The sequence below is a fragment of the Gymnoscopelus microlampas genome (genome assembly GCF_963454915.1).
Source record: "Gymnoscopelus microlampas genome assembly, chromosome: 5".
NCBI lineage: Eukaryota > Metazoa > Chordata > Actinopteri > Myctophiformes > Myctophidae > Gymnoscopelus > Gymnoscopelus microlampas.
The window spans coordinates 660,977-685,008 of record NC_139942.1 but is presented as its reverse complement, the minus strand read 5'-3'; the positions used below and the strand labels follow the sequence as shown (position 1 = coordinate 685,008).

General features: G+C 41.0%; 1 protein-coding gene across 3 annotated transcripts in view; it reads right to left on the bottom strand.

Annotated features, from left to right (window-relative positions):
* ythdc2 (YTH domain containing 2) overlaps positions 1 to 22,954 on the bottom strand; it is a 62,858-nt gene extending 39,904 nt beyond the window's left edge. For 2 of the 3 annotated variants that reach the window (XR_014600830.1, XM_084058175.1), the window contains exons 1-13: positions 22,804 to 22,947; positions 18,862 to 19,030; positions 17,934 to 18,024; positions 16,631 to 16,827; positions 16,015 to 16,217; positions 14,294 to 14,460; positions 13,203 to 13,305; positions 12,006 to 12,162; positions 10,992 to 11,099; positions 9,004 to 9,134; positions 7,801 to 7,939; positions 4,373 to 4,499; positions 4,121 to 4,186 (exon numbers count right to left, since the gene is read on the bottom strand). Coding sequence is in view for 2 of the 3 variants with exons in the window: in XM_084058175.1 (XP_083914301.1) it covers positions 4,121 to 4,186; positions 4,373 to 4,499; positions 7,801 to 7,939; positions 9,004 to 9,134; positions 10,992 to 11,099; positions 12,006 to 12,162; positions 13,203 to 13,305; positions 14,294 to 14,460; positions 16,015 to 16,217; positions 16,631 to 16,827; positions 17,934 to 18,024; positions 18,862 to 19,024 (1,652 nt within the window). In the remaining variant the exon portion in view is untranslated. Of the gene's footprint in view, positions 1 to 4,120; positions 4,187 to 4,372; positions 4,500 to 7,800; positions 7,940 to 9,003; positions 9,135 to 10,991; positions 11,100 to 12,005; positions 12,163 to 13,202; positions 13,306 to 14,293; positions 14,461 to 16,014; positions 16,218 to 16,630; positions 16,828 to 17,933; positions 18,025 to 18,861; positions 19,031 to 22,803 lie in introns of all 3 variants that reach the window. The other variant, XM_084058176.1, reaches the window with a different exon arrangement.
* Positions 22,955 to 24,032: the final 1,078 nt, after the last annotated feature.

The following is a 24,032-nucleotide window of genomic DNA, read 5'->3' as shown; positions in this document are numbered from 1 at the left end:
ACTGTTCTAAACCACTGTTCTAAATCCTAAGAGTTTTCTGAAACACTAATATAGCATATATAGATGCTTTCCCGGTTTTAATGTGTTAAACGGTGTAACCGAAATGTGTGTCACCAAAGGGGGGGCTACATGCTACCATAAGACATCAGGACAAAGTTCGTATGGGACAAGGTTGAGTCAATTAGAAGTTCTTATGGGCGGTCTCAGAACGTTCAGTGGTCACCCTGTCAGAACAAGAGGAAGGTTTGGTTAACCCGTCCGAAGGACATCAAAAGGAGTATGAAAGGTGTCAACAAGAACTTTGTTTTCCTTCTCATGCGCCATGAGAACTTTGTTCTAACGTCCTATGGTAGCATGTAGCTCCTACCTTTCAGGACTAAATAACCAAAATGAACCGAATTGAAGTTATAAAACTGTATTAAATATTAACGGAACAAAATATGAATGGAACAAACCACTTAAATATAATCTACAAGTGCTCCTCAAACAAAATGTTACAATACCTAATACAAAAGAAAGCCTTTGAAGAGAAGGAAACAGCTGTACAGATATGGACATAATGTAAATGTAATGTTACAATACATGTTTTAGGCCCTATTTAACTGCCCACACCAGGCCTGGAATTTCGTCATTTTAGGGGCAAGGCCACTTGGCCTTTGGTGTTGTAATTTTTTGGAGGGCACAAAGGCCAAATGCCAGGGCAGGAAGGCCATCCAAAAAATAAAAAGTTTTTTAAGTCCAAAAAGGTTTTTTAAGTCCACGGAAATAATGCATTTAACTTGAAGGTTAAAGGAGCATTTCACCCCTGGAAGAAACTGCAATCACTCAATGGTAATAGTATTTGTAGTAGATAACAGTAGCACAATTTAAAATTTGCACCCTATGGCCAGAAAAATAATGAAATCTGTGTGTTTGACTACGGTTTGACTGGACTGCTGCATTACTACAATGACCATAATGCTTTGGTTTACTGCCCCTCCTTGTGGCAGGGGAGATTCTATGTGGGTGTGATCTCCAACGACAACATTGAAACAGCATGGCAGTGTTGCCATGTCTGCTTATTATAAGCGGCTTCTTTCTAAAATGTAGTTGATATTTGGGCTTGTTTCCAAATGTTTTGATTGTTGTTTAAACCAGTGGTTCTCAAACATGTTCATGTATTTTTCCACAGTCCCCCATCTGAAATTATAATTTGTGCCAGGGAGCCCCTAACAGATATGTGTCAAAAATATTCCACATTTTGCACTTTTTCCCCCTCAAGATTTTTTTGTAAATAGCAGATCTACAAGCTCACAATGGGTAGCGAAGCGTTGTGAGCTTGTAGATCGGCAATTTTCAAATATATAATATCCCATGTACATGTCTAGGTAAAGTTGGCCTAGTTATCCTCTTTTGGGTTTGTTTTCTTAGACCTGGTTGCTTATTTCTCTCACAATATCTGGCAACACTGACTGAAGAACGTCAACCTAGCACATGTTCATCTAGTTACATATATGTCCAAGGATTCGTTAGTGATGTCATATCACTGTCAAATCCTTGCTATCTTCATGCAGTTCTACTTCCGTGTCGCATAGTAGTGACATCACTGTCGAATCCTTGGTATTTTTATCCTAGCCTTTCGCGACGGTTTGTTTACCAGCGCTGCATCTCCACGCTGTCTTTTTTTTTTCACGCTTGCGCTTATGAAACACTACACAGGATTATTATTTCATGTCAACATTCAAGTACAACTATCAGAAGATAACTCAGGTAAAGTAAAGTCTCACTCTGCAACGGGGGGCGCAGCTAATGGGAGTGACTGTGTGGGGACACCCCATTGGGGCGGTCTTTGGAGCTGGTCTGTGTGAGACGCATCGAGACAACATGTAGTGCGGAAAAGGAATGACATAACATCTCGTGACGTAAATAACGTCACGAGATGTTAGAAGATTACTAGATATCTCAAAACACAGATCATACACAAAAATAATAATAATTGAGTCCTAAACTTCATTACCATTGGGTCATTTTCTTCCAGGGGTGAAATGTCCCTTTAAGGATGATTGTATTTTAATAAGAATTGTATAACTATCTGTGAAATATAACCCATTTATTTCACAAAATAATGTGTTGGCAAATTACCAATATTTGGTTATATAGGTCTCAATATGTCACATTCAGCCCTGGACTTCATTGACTGAAGTAGGGGTCACATTAATCACATTAGATTCACAGATTAGGGGTCTTCAACCTTTTCAGGGCAGGGACCCCCAAACTGGACCCCCTACCTCGTAGGGTAGGTAGGGGGTAGGCTACTATATATATCATATATTTATGTATAAAATTGTGTTTTATATAAATACACATGAAGAAATTTCCTGCTCCTACGCACAGGTTGACCCAGTAGGTGTGCAAAAGGACCTTTCTCAGGGGCGTCAATTGGGTATGGCAAGGCATGGCAGGTGCCATACCTTGGCTCCAGAAAAAAAAAGAGAAATAAAATCATGAATAGTAGCCTAATGCAGGTGTAAGACCATTGTGTTTGCATTGTGTTATAGGTATAATGCATAGTTTCTATGCATTTCAGGGGTTTTGGGGGGGTTGACCCCCTAACAAAAAGGATAGATGTCCCTTATTTTAATCTCTGGGAGTTGGCAACCCTAACCTTGCCATACCTTAGCTTTTGCTGAACTGACACCACTGATCTTTCTCTACAAAATATGTATAAACATACCATGTTATTGTGCATTCATTACTAAGCTATTAAAATATGTCATGTTATGTTTAAAGACAAATTTACATTTTTTGAAAAAAAAAATAATGAAAAAAAGTTTTTAAAAACAAAAATATTTTTGAATCAAACAACAATTTCGCGGACCCCCTGCAGTACCTTCGCGGACCCCCTAGGGGTCGCGGACCCCCTGCAGTACCTTCGCGGACCCCCTGTTGAAGACCTCTGGTTAGAGATTTTGTCTTTTCCCCACAAGTTATTTTCATTCAAATGAAATGTGATTGAACTTGCACTAATAATGACTTTAGTTGATTTTTCACTCTATAAAATATAGTAGGCCTATTTCTTAATTATTAATAATTACAGCTTGTAGATTGGCTATTATCACAATTTTAAATTGTTTTTAAATAATAATAAAAAAGGAACATACAAGATTTCCACCCCACAGCCATAATATATAGCCAATATATGGTTCTGTATGAGTCCGTTTTTGCAGATTTCATTCTAATTGGCTACTATGCCTGCATATGAATTTCATGAGCCTGGGTAGGTCACCCTGGCTTGGCGGAGATATGCCCTGTTGCGCACACTCCACACACTGCGCTGCAGGTGAAAGTAATTCACTTAACGAGGGCTGTGTTGCGCACCAACAAACGGACTAAAACTGTCACATTCTAGCTGTTGAAATAAACTTCCCAATTAGAACATTGTTGACAAACGAACAGATATTATGGATGTGGTTTGCAAAAGGAATATATATTTCTTGTCCATCAGAGCGTGAGGTCACTCTTTTGTATGATATTGATAGCCTAAACTTTTAATTTGTCTGCAGTTATTCTGTTGCTTGCTTTATATTAAGACTCGTAATTTGGGGATTTCGCTGTATTTTATTAGATGTATTCATCTATATTTTGCTGTTGAAAAAAACATCGGGGCACATCGGTCTGTAGGACTACGGAATCCTCTCTCTCTCTCTCTCTCTCAGGCTAGAAATCAAACCTACCATTCAACAGGCTGCGTTAGATTAACTCCGGTTTGGCCCGGTAATGCTTTTGTGTCTATTACACGGTGTTGCGGGATTCCGAAGGTTCATAGGAGGCTCAAAATCAAACCTATACCTACCACTGTGCATGTTGTAGCTGCGCAGCTCAACCAAAGGGACTGGTGTCTAAAAAAAAAACGTATTGACAGGAAAATCGCGCAGAGGAAAAACTGTGAAATCAGTTGCTGGGCGCATCTGGGGCACCACGGCCACTGTGGCCGTGAAGGCATGTCATTATTCGAGGGGCACACGGCCAATGAGAGGGGCAACGACGGCCATGGCCGCCGTGGCCGCCGTGAAATTCCTGCCCTGGCCCACACATAGGACTGCAACTTTAAATGATATAAAGATAATGTAACATGACTTACAGGTAGGATTCCAGTAGGTCCACAGCTTCAGTCTGTTTAAAGTGTTTGGCCCAGTCTAAAGCCGTCCTGCAACACACAAACACCAAGTCACGACCTGTTCACAACACACTCACAACACGTTGCAAATGCGAGCCAATCTATAGAGCTTATAGATTGCCTATTTTCAAATAGACAGTGCATTATAGGTTTAGAGTGCTCATGTAGCCTATTAGCCTGCTTGTTTCTCTCACACAATCTGGCAGCAGTGCCTACCAATCATTGTTGGCTTTGAGGTGGATGTTTGCTCCCATGGTTATCAGCTTCTCCATCTGTGTCAGGAAACCCCTCGCTGCTGCTACCATGAGAGCTGTGGCACTGGTCTCACTGTGCGTGTAGTCCACTGCAAAGTAATCACATTACATTACAACAGGGGTCTCCAACAGGCGGTCCTCAAGAGTTACTACAGGGGGCCTATTTTACCCTATTCTAAGGGTAACATTAGCCAAAAATAGCAGATCTGCAGACCAAGTACAGTGCCGAAGGTCAAGTTTACTCAATATTGAGGTTTTAAGTGGTTAAATGTCTGAAAATACACATGAACATGCCAGTAAACAAACCAGCATACAGTATAAGTGTATACAGGGTACCTGCACATTTCTAAAGTAAAAATGTAAAAGACTTTTAAGAACTTTTCATTACCTGTCAAATTAATGAATAAATAAGACATAAGCAGGGGTGCACATAACTTTTTAGGTCTAGAAGAGCACCTGGAGATGTGACTTGGTGCACACAAAAGGTCCCGTCCCGTTTTATCAACAGGAGGGGGGCTTCAGCACGGTGCCCACCGGGGCGCGAAACGGCTTCCAAATGTCGCCGTTTCTCGCCGTTTTTTTCTAACGCCGTTTGGTGAACCCCCCAAGGTTGGTGCCCTGTGCTGCGCTGCTTTTATCCGCCAGATTGGGACGTTCACGGCATATTTCGTTCATCATCGGTGACGAGTGCCTCTAACAGCCGCTGCTATCTGCGTGGCGTGCGTGCACGCAGCGAGGCAATGCGAGACCTACCTGGAGGGAAGAGAACAAGTGGTTGACATCAACGGAACCATGTCCTCTTCCCTCCCGGTGAGCTGTGGGGTTCCTCAGGGCAGCATTCTAGGGCCGTTACTGTTCCTTTTATACATTAACGACATGAATGCTGCCTGTAACTGCAAATTGTTCCTGTTCGCTGATGACTCGGCACTCCTGATCTCGGGAGAGGACAAGTTGCAAGTTGAGGAGGCGCTCAGCTCCGAACTCTCAAAAATCCGTACTTGGCTTACCGATAACAAACTGTCACTACACCTTGGGAAAACTGAATCCATTCTCTTTGGGACCAAACATTCCCTCAGACAGATGGAGGTAAATGATTTCAAGGTCAAAGTCGATGACACAATTATCTCTAGCAAAGAAGAGATTACCTATTTGGGTTGTATTCTCGACGAATACCTGTCAGGTAAAAGCATGGGGTCAAAGGTGGTCAAAATAGTAAACCAGAGAACCAAATTTATGGGCAGAGTTTCCTCTTTTGTCAACCCTCAGGCCCTCAGGACCCTCTCAGGGGCCCTGATTCAACCACATTTTGATTATGCTAGCACCTCCTGGTACTCCAACACCTCAGTGTCACTGAAGACTAAGCTTCAAACCTCCCAAAACAAACTGATTCGACTACTCCTCGGATTGGGGCCCATGACCCACCTTTCTCCCACCCATTTAGGGTGGGAGAGGGCCTAGGCTGGCTCAGGGTGGAAGACAGGGTTAAACAACTAAAAATGGGACTGGCCTTCAAAATTGTAAATGAAAATTTTCCCGATATGCCCCCTATTCCCGCATATCTGAGTAAATACCTCCAAAAGGTTAGTGACACCCACAGTCACAATACCAGAGGGAGCGCTAACAACAATTTGGTACCACCCACCCATAAAACAAACATGGGCAAATTCTCCTTCTACAGCACTGCCACCCAGGTTTGGAATGGTCTAACCCCATCCCTCAAAAAATGCAGTTCGCTGGGCTCATTTAAAAGAGCCTTACAAAATCACCTTTCAGGAGGCCAAAAGAGGAGGTAGTACCATTTTCCCGTTAGACAGCCGACCCCCCCCCCCCTGTTCTTGTACATATCTTTCCCCCCTTTTTTTTATTCCTTTGGTTGTACATAGTGTTATATATATATATATATATATATATACATATATATATATATATATATATATATATATATATATATATATATATATATACACACACATATATATATATATATATATATATATATATATATATATATATATATATATATATATATATATATATATATATATACATATATATATATATATACATATACATATATATATATATATATATATATATATATATATATATACTTTTTTTTTGCTGTTTTATTTTTTATTTCTTTGTGTAATGATATTCGAACTGTGGTGCCACTATATATGTCTATGAATTGAATACCAAGGCCCTCATTGGAAACAAGTCCGCAAGGACTTTTATGAACGGACCTGTTAGACAAAGTATTTTTAAATGTAAATGTGTTGTTTTACATTCTTTTGCCTAATAAAATATTCAATCAATCAATCAATCAAAAGACCATGCGAGGCGATGCGAGGCAACAATCACACAATCACGTGCAGCATGTGTCCCCTCCTCCTGCGCCTAATGGCTGTACATGGGGCCGACTCGTGCTTTAGCGTGATTGTGTGAGTGTGGCTTCAGGAAGTAAATTCCTAGCCTCGATCTCCAGGCTTTTATTTTGTAATTTTGCTAAAAAATAAAAGCTTGGAAATTCCTGTCCCAGCTGTTGGTACGCAAAAGCGACTCGCGTCGTCTGCGCCGCGCATTATTTATTTATTTTGGGTGCGCTAAAGTTAGGGTGCGCACCAGTTATGTGCACCCCAGGACATAAGACATAAAACCATAACTTCATCAAAAGTAATCAGCAAACTGTGCTATAAGAAATGGTCAAACACTGGCCACATTGTCAAATAATACCCACGAAAGAGGCACAAATACTTATCTGTGGAACCGAGTCAAACTAAATGTAATGCCTCGACTCCTCGAGTGCTTGTCAGGGTGGGGGGGTCCTCAAATCAAATATGATTATTTTGGGGGGTCCCCAGTTCAAATGTGATTATTTTTAGGAAGTTCCCAGTTCAAATATGATTATTCTTGGGGGGTTCCCAGTTCAAATTTGATTATTTTTGGGGGGTGCCCAGTTCAAATTTGATTATTTTTGGGGGGTTCCCAGTTCAAATATGATTATTTTTGGGGGGTCGTGGCCTGATAAGTTTAAGAACCACTGTTCTAGCTAGAACAGTGGTTCCCAAACCTTTCAGGTTGAGATCCAAAAGAGAGATTAGACGTTTTCCCGGGACCCAAACTAGTGAAAACAGCATATCTACAAGCGAACAACACGTCTCTTTGTGCCGCGTTGCGAGCTTGTAGATCGGCAATTTTCACTACTTCGTAATGATATATTTTTTTATTAATGACATTTCTTAAATTGGTTTGTTTGTTTGTTTTAAACACTTTTTTTTTTTAAAGATTGAAAAGAAAAGTCTTTTGAAATATATTTTTTCAACTGTAGGAAAAACTTGTGACCCATACACATTTTGGCAAACAAAGTTTGGGAAACAGTGTTCTATTTACCGCTGACGTTCTCGTTGAGGATGAGGTTGAAGAGCTGAACGAAGACGTCTGCATCCTGGTGATGGAAGACGTTGGAGATGCAGGAGTCCATCTCCTTGGACAGCCACGGCTCCAGAGGCACCGCGGCATCCGGCTCACTCTGTTAACCCATTCAAAACGGGGAAGGCATCTGTGTCATTTTAGATTTTAACCACTTCAGCCATTGCTATTCAAAAATAGCAGATAAACAAGCTCATAGGGCGTCACTTCGTGCCATAAGCTTGTAGATCTGCTATTTTTTTTTAAACGTTCAAATCTTTGAATATATATATCTTTTAAAGCGAACATTTTTAACTCAAATCTTTGCTTCTGGGGGTCTCTCGTCCCTGGAACAAAATATTTTGAGGTCCATTTGGTTCCATTTGTACACTCTCAAAATGAAAAACCCGTAAGGGGCCATTTCGAACCCCCTCAAGGAACCATTAGGGTCCCTGGACCACACTTTGAGACCCACTGGTGTAGCAGAGTGTTTCCAGTGAACCAACACGCACAATATCAGCACCCTGACTTTTGACCAGAATGGAACAGAGTCATTTTATGGGCAACACCACAAAGTACTTTGGTGTTGAACATTTTTGAGGGAACAAAGGCAAAATGCCAGGGCAGGAAGGCCATCAAATAAAAATAAAATTCTCTAATCAGAGAGTCACTGGTGTCTAAAAAAGATAAGGTAACACTTTACTTAAAGGTCGGGTTATAATGCATTACAATGCGTTTATTAAGGCATTATAAAAATCACTATAAATGTTTATAATCATGTATGACAAGTTATAATGTTTACGTACAATACGTATTATAAGTACATTTTGGCACGTATTATAAGTGCCAAAATTTATTTTGGCGGGCCGTGATGACGTCGTAGCGGATTTACACTTTGCTGCGTGCCGAAAACAGACAAGCTCACAACACGGCGCAGCATGGCTTTTTCAGAGCGACACCCACACGCAACCAAGCATAAAATGACTTGTCTTAGTTGTAATGGATCTCTTCTCCACTAATCCCTCCCTAAATGTTGTCTAGTTTTTATTTGTTGTCAGTATATTTAGTCATAATTTTAGTCATCATAGCTTAGTTTTTATTTTCATAACGTGTATTTTCGGTCCATAAAATGATTCCATAAAAGACTTGCGTACTGAGAACTTGAATCCATGGCTGTAGTCTTACCAGCTCATTGAAGATGGTGTCACCTGCGTCCTCGTGACACGAGTCTGGGGTCTGGTGACCATCATCATCATCGTCATCCCCACCCTCCTCATCCTCACGCCACTCGCTGCATGATTTCTGACTCTTCTCCTCTAGACGACACCAACACATTCAAATGTCACGACATGTTTCACCAAATAACTCCATATCGACATTGTGACAATTATATTGGGATGATAAAAAAATAGAAGATCTACATTAAGCTCAAAGTGATGCATTGTGAGCTGGTAGAGTGCTATTTTTCGAATAGCATAAGTATAAAGTACAGCTAAAGTGTTGTAATATTGGACAATAATTATAATACAATAACATGATATATATTATTGTGAAATGTATTCTGCATAATGAGTACTTTTACGTAGTGAATATTGATTCTATTACTAGTGAAAAAAAGTGAGACAACAACGTATCTACATATTTACACATAGCGTATCATTCTGTCAGTGATTTTCTTTGGTTAAAATAAGTGTTAAAATAGCTCTATATTCTGATAGGTTGCTATAGGGCATAGCAGTATCGGACATTTTGTGGGGCCACATATTGAAAACCTTTAAATTGTTTCCCATTGAGATTTCCGAAAATATTTATATTAATTATTTTAAGCCTGGAGCCGGTCATCAAATATTGGAATATAGGAATGCGACAAAAACTGAAAAGTCTCCATGAATTCAATGCTTCATGGGGTGTGTAATTGATAGAAAATAAGTAATTTTTTGGAGTAACTACTCCATTAAAAAGGACCACTTCACCCATCAACCTTATCTTCATATAATTGGTCTTCACTAATGTTCACGTATGTACTCACTCTGTGTCTCGTGGAGGGCTGTGGACAGTTCAGAAACCCGCCTACCAGTGACATCATCAGTAGGCAGGTTTGGTCATTTCAAACACAATTTCAAATGTTTTATTTCATTTTTTTTATTGAAGGGAGAACAATAGCTTCTTTTATAGCATGCTAACTTGCCATTAATAGATAACCTACAGTTTCTATTAATTTGGATTCCCCGTAGATGATGTCACTGGTAGGTGGGTTTCTGAACTGTCCACAGCCTTCCAATGATACACAGAGTGAGTAGACAGAAATGGTAATATATTATAATGAGCGTTAACACATTGAGTGCCAATCGCGTAGAGCTACGCAAACCTATTTAAAGCCGCCACGTGCCAGTCGCGTAGACCTACGCGAAGTGGTGCTTTTTTCTTTTTTTCGAAAAAAAGTTCACATTGCACTTTTTTCAATTTTCGATACGGCACATTTCATTGTAGCACCACCGGAAACGGAATTATTCGGGATCCGGTTTTGCCGATCCCGTCGGCCTCCGTTCTAATGACGAAACTGAAACGCCATTTTCTCTTTGTAGTTTTTCTCCTCGCTGATCACTGTTTAACGTAAACCGTTCTAACTACAACATGGCGGCTCCGTTTGACACGTGGTTTTCACTGGTCGAAGCAGGCAGATCTCTGCGATGTTTACAAACAGTGCAGAGCTCAATCTTAAGGATTTTAACAAGGTCTATGGCGACATGAAAAAAACAACAATAAAACGCTGGCACTGGTAAGTACATTATGAGATTAACCTCTGGCATGGAATGTGTTAATGAAGACCAATTATATGAAGAAGGTTGAAAATGGGTGAACTGCTCCTTTATCCACCTAAACCCTCTAGACTTACCCAATTGGACCCGAGTTGGCTCTGTACTTTTCCCACCTCTAAACCAAATCTCTTCGCCAAAAATTGCCGATCTACAAGCTCACAACGAGGTACGTAGTGACGCGCTGTGAGCTTGTAGATCGTCAATTTTTGTCTTATGTTTACCCCAGAAAATGAATGGGTTCAAGTGGTTAATGTTAAGATTTTGCGTGCAGGACTTTTACTCGTAACAAAGTATTTTTACACACTGTGGTTCTCTAAATTAAGCCCAGTATCAAACTGAGTGATGAATAATTACCTCTCTGCCTCTCCTTCTTATATTTGATCATGTCTTTGTTGGCGTATCCCATCATCCTCAGAATGTCCTCCAGGAAGAGCTGTTTCACCTCAAACGGACGTCCTTTGACTGCATGGGTCACAAAACAATGACTAGTTTAAATCCTAAAACAATGACTAGTTTTAATCATAAAACAATTACTAGTTTTAATCATAAAACAATTACTAGTTTTAATCATAAAACAATGATAAATTATTTTTAATCATAAAACAATGACTAGTTTTAATCATAAAACGATGATTAGTTATTAGTCATTATTAGTCAACAACACCTCACATGCTATTGACTGCACGGGTCAACAGATCCCTTTGGATACATTTAATACAATTTACTTCATTTGAAATCAAATGGCTTTCTGTCAAAAAGAAGGAAAGCTGTCAGAAAGAAGGAAGTGTTAAAAGATGATTTTATATGCAGTGTAGCAACCCTCAGCCTAGCGGCCTCAGCCGGCCTGCAAGACCGTTGGGTCGGCTCTGCCTCATGTTCAACCTATCTTCATATAAATTGTCCTCACTAATGCTCATTATAAGATCTGTGTCTCAGTGGAGGACTGTTGACAGTTCAGAAACCTGCCTACCAGTGACATCATCAGTAGGCAGGTTTGGCCATTTCAAACTTCCCTTTTTCTCTCTTTCCAAAGCAATCAACAATGTAACTTTCCAGGAAGAGAAATGCCATGCCCTCGATGATGTCATCGGTAGGCAGGTTTTCTGAACTGTCCATAAGCTTATAATGAACAATTAGTGAGGACCAATTATATGAAGATATGGCTAAAAAAGGTTGAAGTGCTCCTTATTCATTTTGTCCCTTACTTTTCTTTCTTCCTTCCTTACTTTTCCTTTCTTTCTCCATCTATACTTTCCCAAAGGCTTATTTATTTCACTGCAATGTTTGTATCTCATATGGTCGTGTATGAACATTGCGATCCATGCATCTCATATGAACATAGCAGGATGGTACAGCAGTAGATCTTACTGTGTATGGTGGGACATGAGCCGAAGTATCTGAGGAACAGCTGTTCGTCCAGGGCAGCGCTGGACAGGATGATCTTGAGCGTCGGCATGGTCTGCAGCATGTCTCTCAGCTTGATCAGCAGGAAGTCCGTCAGACCGTCCCGCTCATGAACCTCGTCCTGATGCACACACGCGCGCACACACACATACAATTCGTTTACACCAACCACCACAATACACCAGTTTCACTAGTCAAATTGTCAACTAATATAAGAAAGAGGCAAACATTTAGAAAATAGCTGATCTACAAGCTCACAACGCTGTGGAACTGAGTCAAACTAAATTTAATGCCTCAACTCCTACAATTCCAAGCGCTTGTCGGGGTGGGGGGTTCCCAGTTCAAATATGATTATTTTGGGGGATCCCCGATTCAAATATGATCATTTTGGGGGGTCCCCAGTTCAAATATGATTATTTTGGGGGGTCCCCGATTCAAATATGATCATTCTGGGGATCCCCAGTTCAATTACGATTATTTTGGGGGTCCCTAATTCAAACATGATCATTTTGGGGGGTCGCTGCCTGTAAAGATTGAAAACCACTGCTCTTTACTAGTGACTTTTGTGTTTTTACTCTACATTGAATATCTTCACTGAAAATAGCCTATCGACAAGCTCACAACGCATTGTGAGCTTGTCAATCGACTGTTTCCCGCAAAGGTTTACCCAGAATACAGATGCTGGGGTTTAAGTGGTTAATAGTTTCCCGCCCGTTTTAGTGTTTCATTGAATTGAAGATGTCATCACACATATCGGCAGGTGGAGATCTCTGATCTGGCTGAACCTTGAACACTAGTTTCTAGACCAGGGTTTCTCAAACTCTGTGCCGTGATGCAAGTCCAGGGGTGCTGCAGGATACTATTTGGAATTTATCATTTCAGTTTAACAGACCATCTATAGTTATTACTTGCACTGTACTTGGTGCGTTCTTTTTCAATCGACACCAAATCTCTTCGCCAAAAATAGCCGATCTACAAGCTCACAAAGACACGTTGTGAGCTTGTAGATCGGCGGTAATATGACATAAATGTAAGGTGCTGTAAAGTAACAATGTAATTCAGGGGTGCCATGGATGAAAACATTATTTACAGGGGTGCCCTGAGCCAAATCTTTTTGAGAACGACTGTTCTAGACCTACAGAACAGAGTTACTTCACTCACCACAATGACATGTGTGACAGTGGCCAGCGCAGCATCTCCAGCCATCAGCGTCCTCAGCAACACTCCACTAGTACAGAACGTCAGCAGGGTCTTAGGAGACACCCTGCCAGGTTAAAACAATCATTAGTTACTAGTTAACAACAAATGACACCCTGCCAGGTTAAAACAATGATAAGGTACTAGTTAACAACACTCTATTAGTGCAGAATGACACCCTGCCAGGTTAAAACAATGATTAGTTACTAGTTAACACCACTATACTTGTGCAGAATGACACCCTGCCAGGTTAAAACAATGATTAGGTACTGGTTAACAACACTCTACTAGTGCAGAATGACACCCTGCCAGGTTAAAACAATGATTAGTTACTAGTTAACAACACTCTACTAGTGCAGAATGACACCCTGCCAGGTTAAAACAATGATTAAGTACTAGTTAACAACACTCTACTAGTGCAGAATGACACCCTGCCAGGTTAAAACAATGATTAGTTACTAGTTAACAACACTCTACTAGTACATAATGTCAGTAGAGTTACAAGCATAAGCGCACGGACACTGATTTTCTTCCGCTCCATGTTAATGAAAGCAGCCGTTCTCACTGGCTGCGTACAGACGCTTCATGTTGAAGTATATTCTCAGACATTTCACCACTTAACCCCACAATACTTAGTAAATGTGACCTTTGGGCCTGTACTCTTTTTAGCTTACACCCAAAAGAGAAATTTGATGTCTCCCCGGAACCCAAACTAGTGAAAATAGAAGGTCTACAAGCTCACAACACATTTCTCCACAACACGTTGTGAGTTCTACTTCTTAAAAGTTTAATGTATGGAATTTAATAGTTTCTTTAAAAAAAAAGCTATTCATGAAAATCTCTTGAAAATTGTTAGAACTTGTTTTTAATATATTAAAAATGGTGAATATGTTTGTACATTTTTTTAAATCTACTGAAATAATAAAATAAAAATAAATACAAACATAAAATAAAAAATATTTACTTGCGACCCACAAAAATCGGTCTGCGACCCACTGTTTGGGAAACACTGTGACAGCCCACAGCTTGACTAATGGCCTCGCCTCGTTCATTACCTGCTTTCTAGACGGATCTGATAGCCCACAGTCTGTCCAATGGCCTCGCCTCGTTCAGCTGCCACCCGCTCAGCCACAGCGATGGCTGCCAGCCGCCTGGGCTGCGTGCAGAAGATCCTGCAGGGGGCGCCCTTTCTGCTGCTGTCATCCAGCAGGAACTGTGGAATCTGCAGGACAAAAAAAAATGATGGTCACTGTTAGTAGGTCTGTCACCATTATTACATCATCCAGTGGTTCTCAAACTGTTTTCAAGTGAAGGACTCCAAAAATAGTATGTGTTTGGCCGCGGACCCCCATCTGAAAATGTTTTATACCAGGGACCCCCAGAAGCCAAGCTTTGTGCTAAATAATGTTTGTTTAAAAAAAAGATACATATATATTCAAAGATTTGCACTGTACATTTTCACGATTTTTGGATAGTCAAAGTATAACATGTGGTTAAAATGATTGTGACTATATATATATATATATATATATATATATATATATATATATATATATATATATATATATATATATATATATATATATATATATATATATATATATATATATATATATATATATATATATATATTAACAACAACAAATGTAGCTATTTTCACAGAAGGTGAACACATTACAAGACAAAGTGCTTGCGATACAAGAGAGTTTTAGCACCTTTTTGAAATAATCAACCGACTCAACTGGTGTTTCCATAGACTGTGGGGCTACAACTGTGAAGGCTCGATCCCCCTTAGATGTTAGCCTAGATAATGGGACAGTAAGAAGGCCTTGGTCAGAAGACATGAGCGATCTCACAGTGTCCAGGGGGCACAATTATTCACTGTATGTAATTTAGGGCCAGCCTGTGTAGTGCTATGTATGCAACGGAAATAATGTTAAATGGATTCTGTTGTCAATAGACGACCACTGTAATGCAGCAAGTACTGGTGTAACACTCCATCCTGTAATATGGCGACACAAGCGGGCGAGAAAAAGTAATTAAAAGATGTGTTTCAACCTGACTGCCCTAATATACCATCAAATATTGGCTCGTTGTGTCTCTATTCTAGCAAGGTTTCACGGCTTTGTCCCCACCCCAACCTATTTCTATTGGTGCAGTTCTGCACGCTGCTTTGCACCCGTTCCTGGGATACAGCTATTTTGGTTGTCAGAAGTGTTATTAAGAGTGAAGGAAATTGGAGGTTCAAATGGCATAGTAGACGCTTAACACAGTAGCTTCTCTGGCTCACATGAATTAAAGAAAAACAAAATCTAAAAGTCCTAATATGCGATTTGAGAAACAGCGTGAAAGGAGCCCCCCCCCCACACACTGTGTTGTGTTTCATAAAGGATTGCAGCAATACGATGATGTTATGATGTTTTGGAAGCCATAAAGCCATCCAGTTGAAGAAATTGCAGATTGATGCCATCCCTGACAAAAAAAAGGATAGGCATTTTGTATTTTAAGACAAAATGCCAGACTCCTAAGGGTTAACCTTAGCTTTTATGAAATATCTGAGATCATTAGGATTTTCTGGAAGATTGAACAAGCATTCTATTGCTAGTTTGACCACTTCAAATACTCTACAATCTTAACCCATTTTGGACGGGAACTCCTATTTGTAACTATACCTTTAAGGACGGGAAACCCTTTTGGGTTAGGGTTAGGGTGAATTCTATGGCATCTAAATGAGTGAAATCAGTCGTGGTGACTGAGAATGTGTTGTGTTCTATACCTGTGTGGTTTTACCAGAGCCGGTCTCTCCCACCACCAGCACCACACGGTGGTCTCTGATGATCTGGACAATCTCGTCCTGACGCTCGTACACCGGCAGGGAGCGGCGGAACGCGTCCAGCTCCGACACCGACCGCCTCTGGGGAACCTGGGGAATGCCGTTGTTCAGACGCCCGCTGGTCCTGTTCTTGTCACGGCCGTTGTCTGAGGCGGACAAAAGGGACACAAGAACACTTTGAGACCTGAGGCCGATTCTACAAATGCCTTCTAAATCAGTGTTTCTATTTTTTTTCTGTGAAAAAAATAAATAGCAGATGTACAAGCTTGTAGTGTGATTAATTAATAACATAAATAATTGTTAATGTGCAGCTAAAAGTTAGTCAAATTATAATGTAAATAGTACAGTAAAAGTATAAAAAAAGTCGTGCAACATCAATAATCAGTAATTTTTTAGTATTTGATTAGTAATCAAAATATAACTATAAATGAAATATCATCATGACAAATTACGTGGTATAGGAATGGCATTAGAGACGGGCATACTTGCCGATACCAGCCTTTTAGGCAGAATGGGCAGCTTTTCCGGTATCGGTATCGTAAACACCTCCAGGACTCACCAGTGTCAGGGGGGGCAGACGTGTGGCTTGGCGTGCGAGGCAGCAGGTCAGTGCGTTCCTTGCTGGTGACAGGAAACCTGTGCAGCAGGCTCCTCACTGTGTGCATGGAACTACTGGACAGCTCGACGCTCATGCTGGACTGCACGCACTGCAGGCCCGCTTTCTTTCGGATGGTCAGGAACCGCTTGGAACCTTTCCTGAAGTCCACAGCAGCAAGGGAATACGTTTAGTAACAGTCTTTAGTCCTACAGTTACTAACTGTATTAGTCCAGTTCACAAGCTTAAAACGATGTCAGTTAAAAACTCTTATTTCACCGTGAGGGGGATTCAGTGTTAACCCTTTAAGACCGGGAACGCATCGGTGTCATTTTTTGTTTGTCAATTAACTTTTTGCACTTGAGAAAACTAAATAAAAACTAAGCTATGATGACTAACACTAGGACTACTCAGGGTTCCACACATTTGTAACTATTCATTTTCAAAACTTTCCCATAACTTTTCTAAAGTATATTACCCCACAGCGAATGTGTCAGATGACTAAAAAAACATCTCTACAAGCTAACGTATCACAGTGCAACGTGTTGTTAGCTTGTAGATCTATTATTTGTGTTACTTGACGTCCTGTATACATAAGGCCCAGTGGTGTGTTCTACCGTGTTACGCTATATACGTAGTGTGACCTGTAGAATATTTTCGTAGCCAAGCGTAGCCATCCAAAAACTGTCCGAGGAAGCGTACTGATACGCTGGAGGGGCTGGGGGGGGGGGGGGCAAGAATGTAGACTTCAGTTCAAATAGCCCTTTTCATGTGATAATGTGGCGTCTGAGGTGAAGGCTTATGCGTTGTCTTGTTATTGTCTATGACTCTATTGTCTATGACTCTATTGTCTTGAGGTGATAATGACCGCTGGCCGTTGGAGTTTTTTAAGTAATTCACACCTTAACTACTTAACAATAGAGCGGTTATTTCATTCAGTGACCACGCGCGTGCGTACATACGCACGCATGTGCGCGTGCACGTGCCCTGCGTGTGGGAGGGAATAACTATAGTATGCCCTCCGAAAAAACCTAGAACACAGACACCACTGATACCGGTCTGGAAAACCGTTTATTTCATTTCAAAATATTTCCAGGAATGTCATGGCTGTGGGAACCTTGCTACATATATTGACAATTTTGTCAACAAATACAAACTGGACTAAAACATTCAGCTCAGATGAATATGCCTAACACTAAATCAAAATTGTCTGTCAAAGTGAACACTGGAGGGGAATAAATGGTAACAACAGTCAAAGTGAACGTACCCTCTGCTTTTAGACACGTAGCCCAGAGACAGGGCCAAGCGGTGGATGAAGGCTCTCTCTGTGCTGGTCAACGACGACGGAAACTCCATCTCTGTTCAAGTTTAACACATGTCATTTTTAGATTTGAGCTAAAAAGCATTATTTTACACTTTGGGCTATTCAAAAATAGCAGACATACAAGCTCATAGCAAGCTTGTAGATCTGCTATTTTTTGAAAAATCGTGAAAATGTGTGCAAATCTTCTGAATATATATATTTTTAAAGCAAACATTTTTAACTCAAATCTTTGCTTCTGGGGGGTCCCTGGAACAAAATATTTTGATGGGGGTCCGCGGCCAAAAACATAAGTTTGGGGGTCCTTGACATGAAAAAGATTGAGCACCACTAATATAGAAACATACGTTTTTCAGAAACGTATGAGATTTAGGAGACATGTAGAATCGGCTTCAGGTCTCAATGGGTTAAGGCCTTCTAAATCAGTATAGTTATAAAACTTTTTTGTGCCAAGGACCCCCAAAAGGACATGTATTTGGCCGCGGACCCCACCCCCAGAAGAGAAGATTTGTGTTATAAACAATTCAACACTTTCAAGATGTTTAAAAATATATATATCAAAATAGTAGATGTAAATTGCATCGCGACGCATTGTGAGCTTGTAGATCTGCCATTTTCAAAAGATTTTTAAACATTTGAAAACTTGAAATGGGACATTCTGCACAATGTGTACTTTTACTTTTGGTACTTTAAGTACATTCTGATGCCAATACGTTTGTACTTTTACCCAAGTACATTTTGAATTCCCGACTTTTACTTGTAACAGAGTATTTCTACATTGCAGTATTGATACTTTTACTTAAGTTAGAAATGCGAGTACTTTTTTTACACCGCTGCTTGTAAAATTAAACACAGTCAGATGCAAGTGACGTACCGTTCTGGTCGCTGTACTGAAACCTCTCCAGGGACAGGTTGACGGCGATCTTGACACACTCCTCGATGCGGATGTCCTTCAGTCCTTTGCCCTTGGACCCCCCGCCACCGCCGCTGCTGTGTTTGTTCTTCTGGCCCTTCGCTGTGCTGCTGTGACGTGACATGGTGACCTGTGGGACACACACAACATTTACACACACACATGCAGTCACACGTTTTAGGCCAAGGGTTCCCCAAACTTTTCATGCCGCTGACCTCCCCAAAATGATCATATTTGAAACTGGAGACCACCCCGCCACCCTGACAAGCAAGCACTAGGAATTGTAGGCATTGCGATGCAAGAGTGCGGTTAGTCAGGGGATATTAAAAAAGTCTTGGAATAAATTCCTTACCAAAAAAAATCTTCACCAATGTGTTTGTAAAGGTGTCTAGTAACACATCTCACAAAGACTGAAATGCAGTATCCCTAGGAGATTTTTTGACAGCTCCTTAAAGTTGGGGTACCATCCATAACCTTGGTTAAAAAAAATCCCCCCCAAATAAATCAAAATTTAATTCTGTTTTAAGTAGCATGTGAGGTGTCAAACTAGGGTGTTTTTATGATTCTGAATCCATTGCAATCATTTGTTTTGCACCAAAACCACTTGGGCTAAAAACGGCCCAATCTCAATGGGCTTTTTACACAAAAAGTATACATGGCTATGGCCGTTTTTAGCCCAAGGAGTGGTTCCAAGATTGGAAAATATTCTGCTAATATCCCCTGACTAGGTCTAGTCCAGTGGTTCTCAAACTTTTTCATGTAAAGGACCCGCTCAATTACAGTGGCGCGGGAAGGGGGGGGGGCTACGGGGGCTGCAGCCCCCCTGGTGATGGGAAGGGATTTTTTTTTTTTTTTTTTTATGAGAACGAGAATTAAATAACGTAACCCTAACCTAACCCTAACCCTAACCCTAAAACCGAAATAAAGTAAAGGAAAAAAGTGCGCAAACCGAAAAATCGCGCGCGCGTGCATGCGTCAAGCGGATTCCCCCCGAAGCTACAAATGTCCGCTTTAAAAATATATATATTCAAAAATGTGCACAAATTCACAAATGTTAAAAAAAAAGCAGATCAAGCTGCAATTTTTGAATAGCCAAAGTATAAAAGCTTAAAGGTTCTATGACATTCATTTGCACATTTTTTATGTTTTTTTGGAGGTTTTATGACCTCAATTACACCCAAAAAAACTGAACTTTGAACATTCAGTGGATTGTCTGTGGTCTGGTCTCCTCCTCGCCCCTCCCCTCCCCTATCCTTTCCTTTGGGGGGGCGGAGCAGAGGCGATGCATCGTTAACCTGTACACGCTCCTATCTAACATCAGGGTCTTGAGCTCTACGGTGTTGAGCTCAACTGGGCTGACGCAGTGCCCAGCCACTGCCTCATCCTTCTCTCTCTGGCTTTGTCTGTGACCCATGGCAGGTCCCCGTAGACGGCGTAGAGCAGGGGTCTTCAACAGGGGGTCCGGGACCCCTAGGGGGTCCTCAGAGTTACAACAGGGGGTCCGCCAAATCTTTGTGTGATATGATTTTTTTTTTTTTTTTTACATTAACAACTTGAACCCTAGCATCCCTTTTCTGAGGAGAACTTTGGCCAAAAATAGCAGATCTACAAGATCAGCTATTTTTGGCAAAGAGTTATAGGTGTAGAGGGAAAAAAGAGCAGCAAAAGTTGACCTGAAACACAATTATACAATATAGAGGGGGTCCCCGCTTCATCGCTCTCTCAGCTAGGGGGTCCTTGGCCTGAAAACGTTGAAGACCCCTGGCGTAGAGGACCACATTTCTGATGTGGTCCGTCCATGTGTCATTCATAGCATTCTTGTGTCGACTCCATCCAGGGCACTTTCCTGTTGTGCTTGTGCTGTGAGGGTCCATGTCTCAGCCCCATAAAGCCATACTGACACTGTAGCTACGAACAGCCGCCTCTTGAGGTCATGTCTGATTATTGTAGGCATTACATTTAGTTTGACTCGGTTCCACGGATACATATTGTGAAAATTGCCAAACTACAAGATCACAAGTCTGGCAACGTTGTGAGCTTGTCAGGTCTTAAGTCATTCAATTGTAACTTTAGAAATGTGCAGGTACCCTGTATACGCTTATACTGTATGTTGGTTTGTTTACTGTTGAGTGGGAAAACAATGTTGCACATTAAGGTAATGATCTGGGGACCCGACCCCCCAAGAATAATTTCAGGACCCCCAGTTTGGGAACCACTGTTTTAGGCCAGTGTCTCTCAAACGTTAGAGCCTGACCCATGCCAGACTTTTGGGTCCTACTCCGAAGCCAGTCCTAGACCATACATTACTGATGTTTTGACCCATATTTTTATCAAAAAGTGCAAATTCATTCTAAGCTATGCGAAAAAACATACATTTCTGAATTATTTAGAAAATGTCCATCTATTATGGGGATATTATATAGATCAGTGGTTCTCAAACTTTTTCATGTCAAGGACCCCCTAATTGACACTTATTACCCTGCGGACCCATAAGCCAGGGACCCCAATAAGAGAAGGTTTTTACGGCTCTCTAGCAGTGATTCTCAACCATTTTAATTTCAAGGACCCCCAGTTTGACATGCATTAGGCTACAGACCCCCATTTAATGGCATTTATACCTCTGGGACCCCAATTAACATTGTAAAACCAATGTTAATTTAACTCAGAGTGTACAAATGGAACCAATTGGAGAGAGAGCAGCTATATGATGTGAATAGTCATTTGTTTTACTGTACATTCTCTCATAGGGCATTGTTCCTCATTTTGCAGGGAAACAGCTGTAATCCCCCCAAGAACATCTGGGGGTCCCAATACATACATTCCTAAATGATTGATAGTTGAAATTCACCATTATAGAACATAAATAGAGTCACTGTTATCTCTATACCTTTTAAGAGTGTGCGCACGCGCACACACACACACACACACACACACACACACACACACACACACACACACACAGTAAAAGAGTTCAGATCAGATCATGTCTAAATCTCTGGGGTCCCAGAGATTAAAATGTGATCAAATAGGCTCTATGCACAGCAGCCATATTATCGCTTCCTTCCCAGGTGTTACCAATGATACTAATGAAGGCTCTGTTCCATTTAGTCTAGCACAGTGGTTTCCACGACCCCCATAACTCTGAGAGTGTACAAATGGAACCAAATGGACCCTTACAGAGTGTTTCCAGTGGGCCAACATGCACAATATCAGCACCCTGACTCTGTTTGACCAGAATGGAACAGAGTCTTCAATAGTATCATTGGTAACACCTGTGAATGTCTTCATAATATGGCTGCTGTGAATAGAGCCTATCTCTGGGGTCCCAGAGATTAAAATGTGAAGTAACTAAAGTTGTCAAATAATAGTGGGGTAAAAGTATAATATTTGCCTCTGAGATGTAGTGGAGTAGAAGTATACTGACATTTTGAGATACTCCAGTAAAGTAAAAGTACCTCAAATTTGTACCTGAGTCAAGCACAGTACTTGAGTAAATGTACTTAAGTTACTTTACACCACTGACTGTGTACTAAATCAACTCTATCCTGCAAATACAGCTGCGTTGCTAACAGCTTAAAGCTAACCGTCTTGGTTAAGACACAACATGCCGCGTAACCTCTCGTCAGCGCTGTCGTCAGCCTAAACGCGGTTACACGTAACACGGTTACCCTAAATAACACAGTTACCCCCCACAACAGCATGCTAACTAACAAGCTAAAGCTAACCGGCTTGGTTGTTTTACTTCTACAACTAACGCGCCATTTATCCGTCTTTTAGACGGCGTCGCACGCCGAAAGAAAACAGATGTGCAAGCTCTCACGACGCGCGTTGTCGCTATGGGAGAATAGCTTGTATATCTGGTGTTTTTTTACGAGCGAATGAGAGCAAATAACGTGTTCTTACTGTGTTTTTTGACGGTGATTAAAACGCTCGCAGCTGGTCGCTAATGAGCGTCTGATGAGTCCAAAGTGTTTAATTCAATGGAATTGGTTAATTAATGTAAAAACGAGCTGCACCTGGACGTGAAGGCTCGAGCTGCTGTGTGCTGCGTCGCTCGCGACCAGCGTTGCCAGGTTTTTGCGAGAGAAACAAGCAGCCAGGTCTAAAACAAAACAAGCCCAAAAGGGCAGTAAGGGCACTATTATGAGCACTTGAAAACAGCCGATCTGATGTGAGCTTGTAGATCTTCTATTTTGAAATAAAATGTGTACTATTTTGGAGTATTAGCAACTAGGGCACTTTATGGGTCAATTATGAGTACTTGAAAATAGCAGATCTACAAGCTTGTAGATCTGCTATTTTCAAAAATATCTTGAAATAAAATGTGGAATATTTGGAGTATTGGAAACAAGCCCAAATGAAGCAACAAGGGCACTTTATAGGTCAATATGAGCACTTGAGGCCTGGGCCGCAGCGTGGCGGTCCAGGCACCCTAGGCTGCAATGCCAGCCTGTCGGCGTGTCGCGGGTTCGACTCCCGATTCCGACGACCTTTGCAGCGTGTCAACCCCCCATCTCTCTCCCCATTTCCTATCAGTCTACTGTCATCTATCAATAAAGGCAAAAAGCCCAAAAAATATCTTTAAAAAAAAAAGAATATGAGCACTTGAAAATAGCAGATCTACAAGCTCACAACGCTTCGCGATGTGACGCGTGGTGAGCTTGTAGATCTGCTATTTTCAAAACAATCTTGAAATAAAATAGTGAATATTTGGAAGATTTTTTTGAAACATTCCAACAACACAAATGTGGTATGCAGGGCTCCCTGTCCCAAGCACAAAACATTTTTAGATGGGACAAATACATAATAATATGGGGGTCCATGACATGAACATATTTGAGAACCACTGGTTAAAATAAGTAAAAAATTCTGAAGCAAGCCCAAATAAGCAGCTACACTTTAAGGCCAGTCCACACCAATGCAACTCCTTGCAACGTGCAACTAACAAACCCAAAATCCCAAATAAGCAGCTACACTTAAGCCCAAAAAAACACAACCAGCAACTACCAATATTTACAAGCAACTTCACAGGATTATAAGCCCAAAGTCGCTTATAATACGCAGACATGGCAACGCTGGTCTCTTACTTACTTGTCCCTGTGCCTGTGCCTGTGCGTGTGTGCATGTGTGTA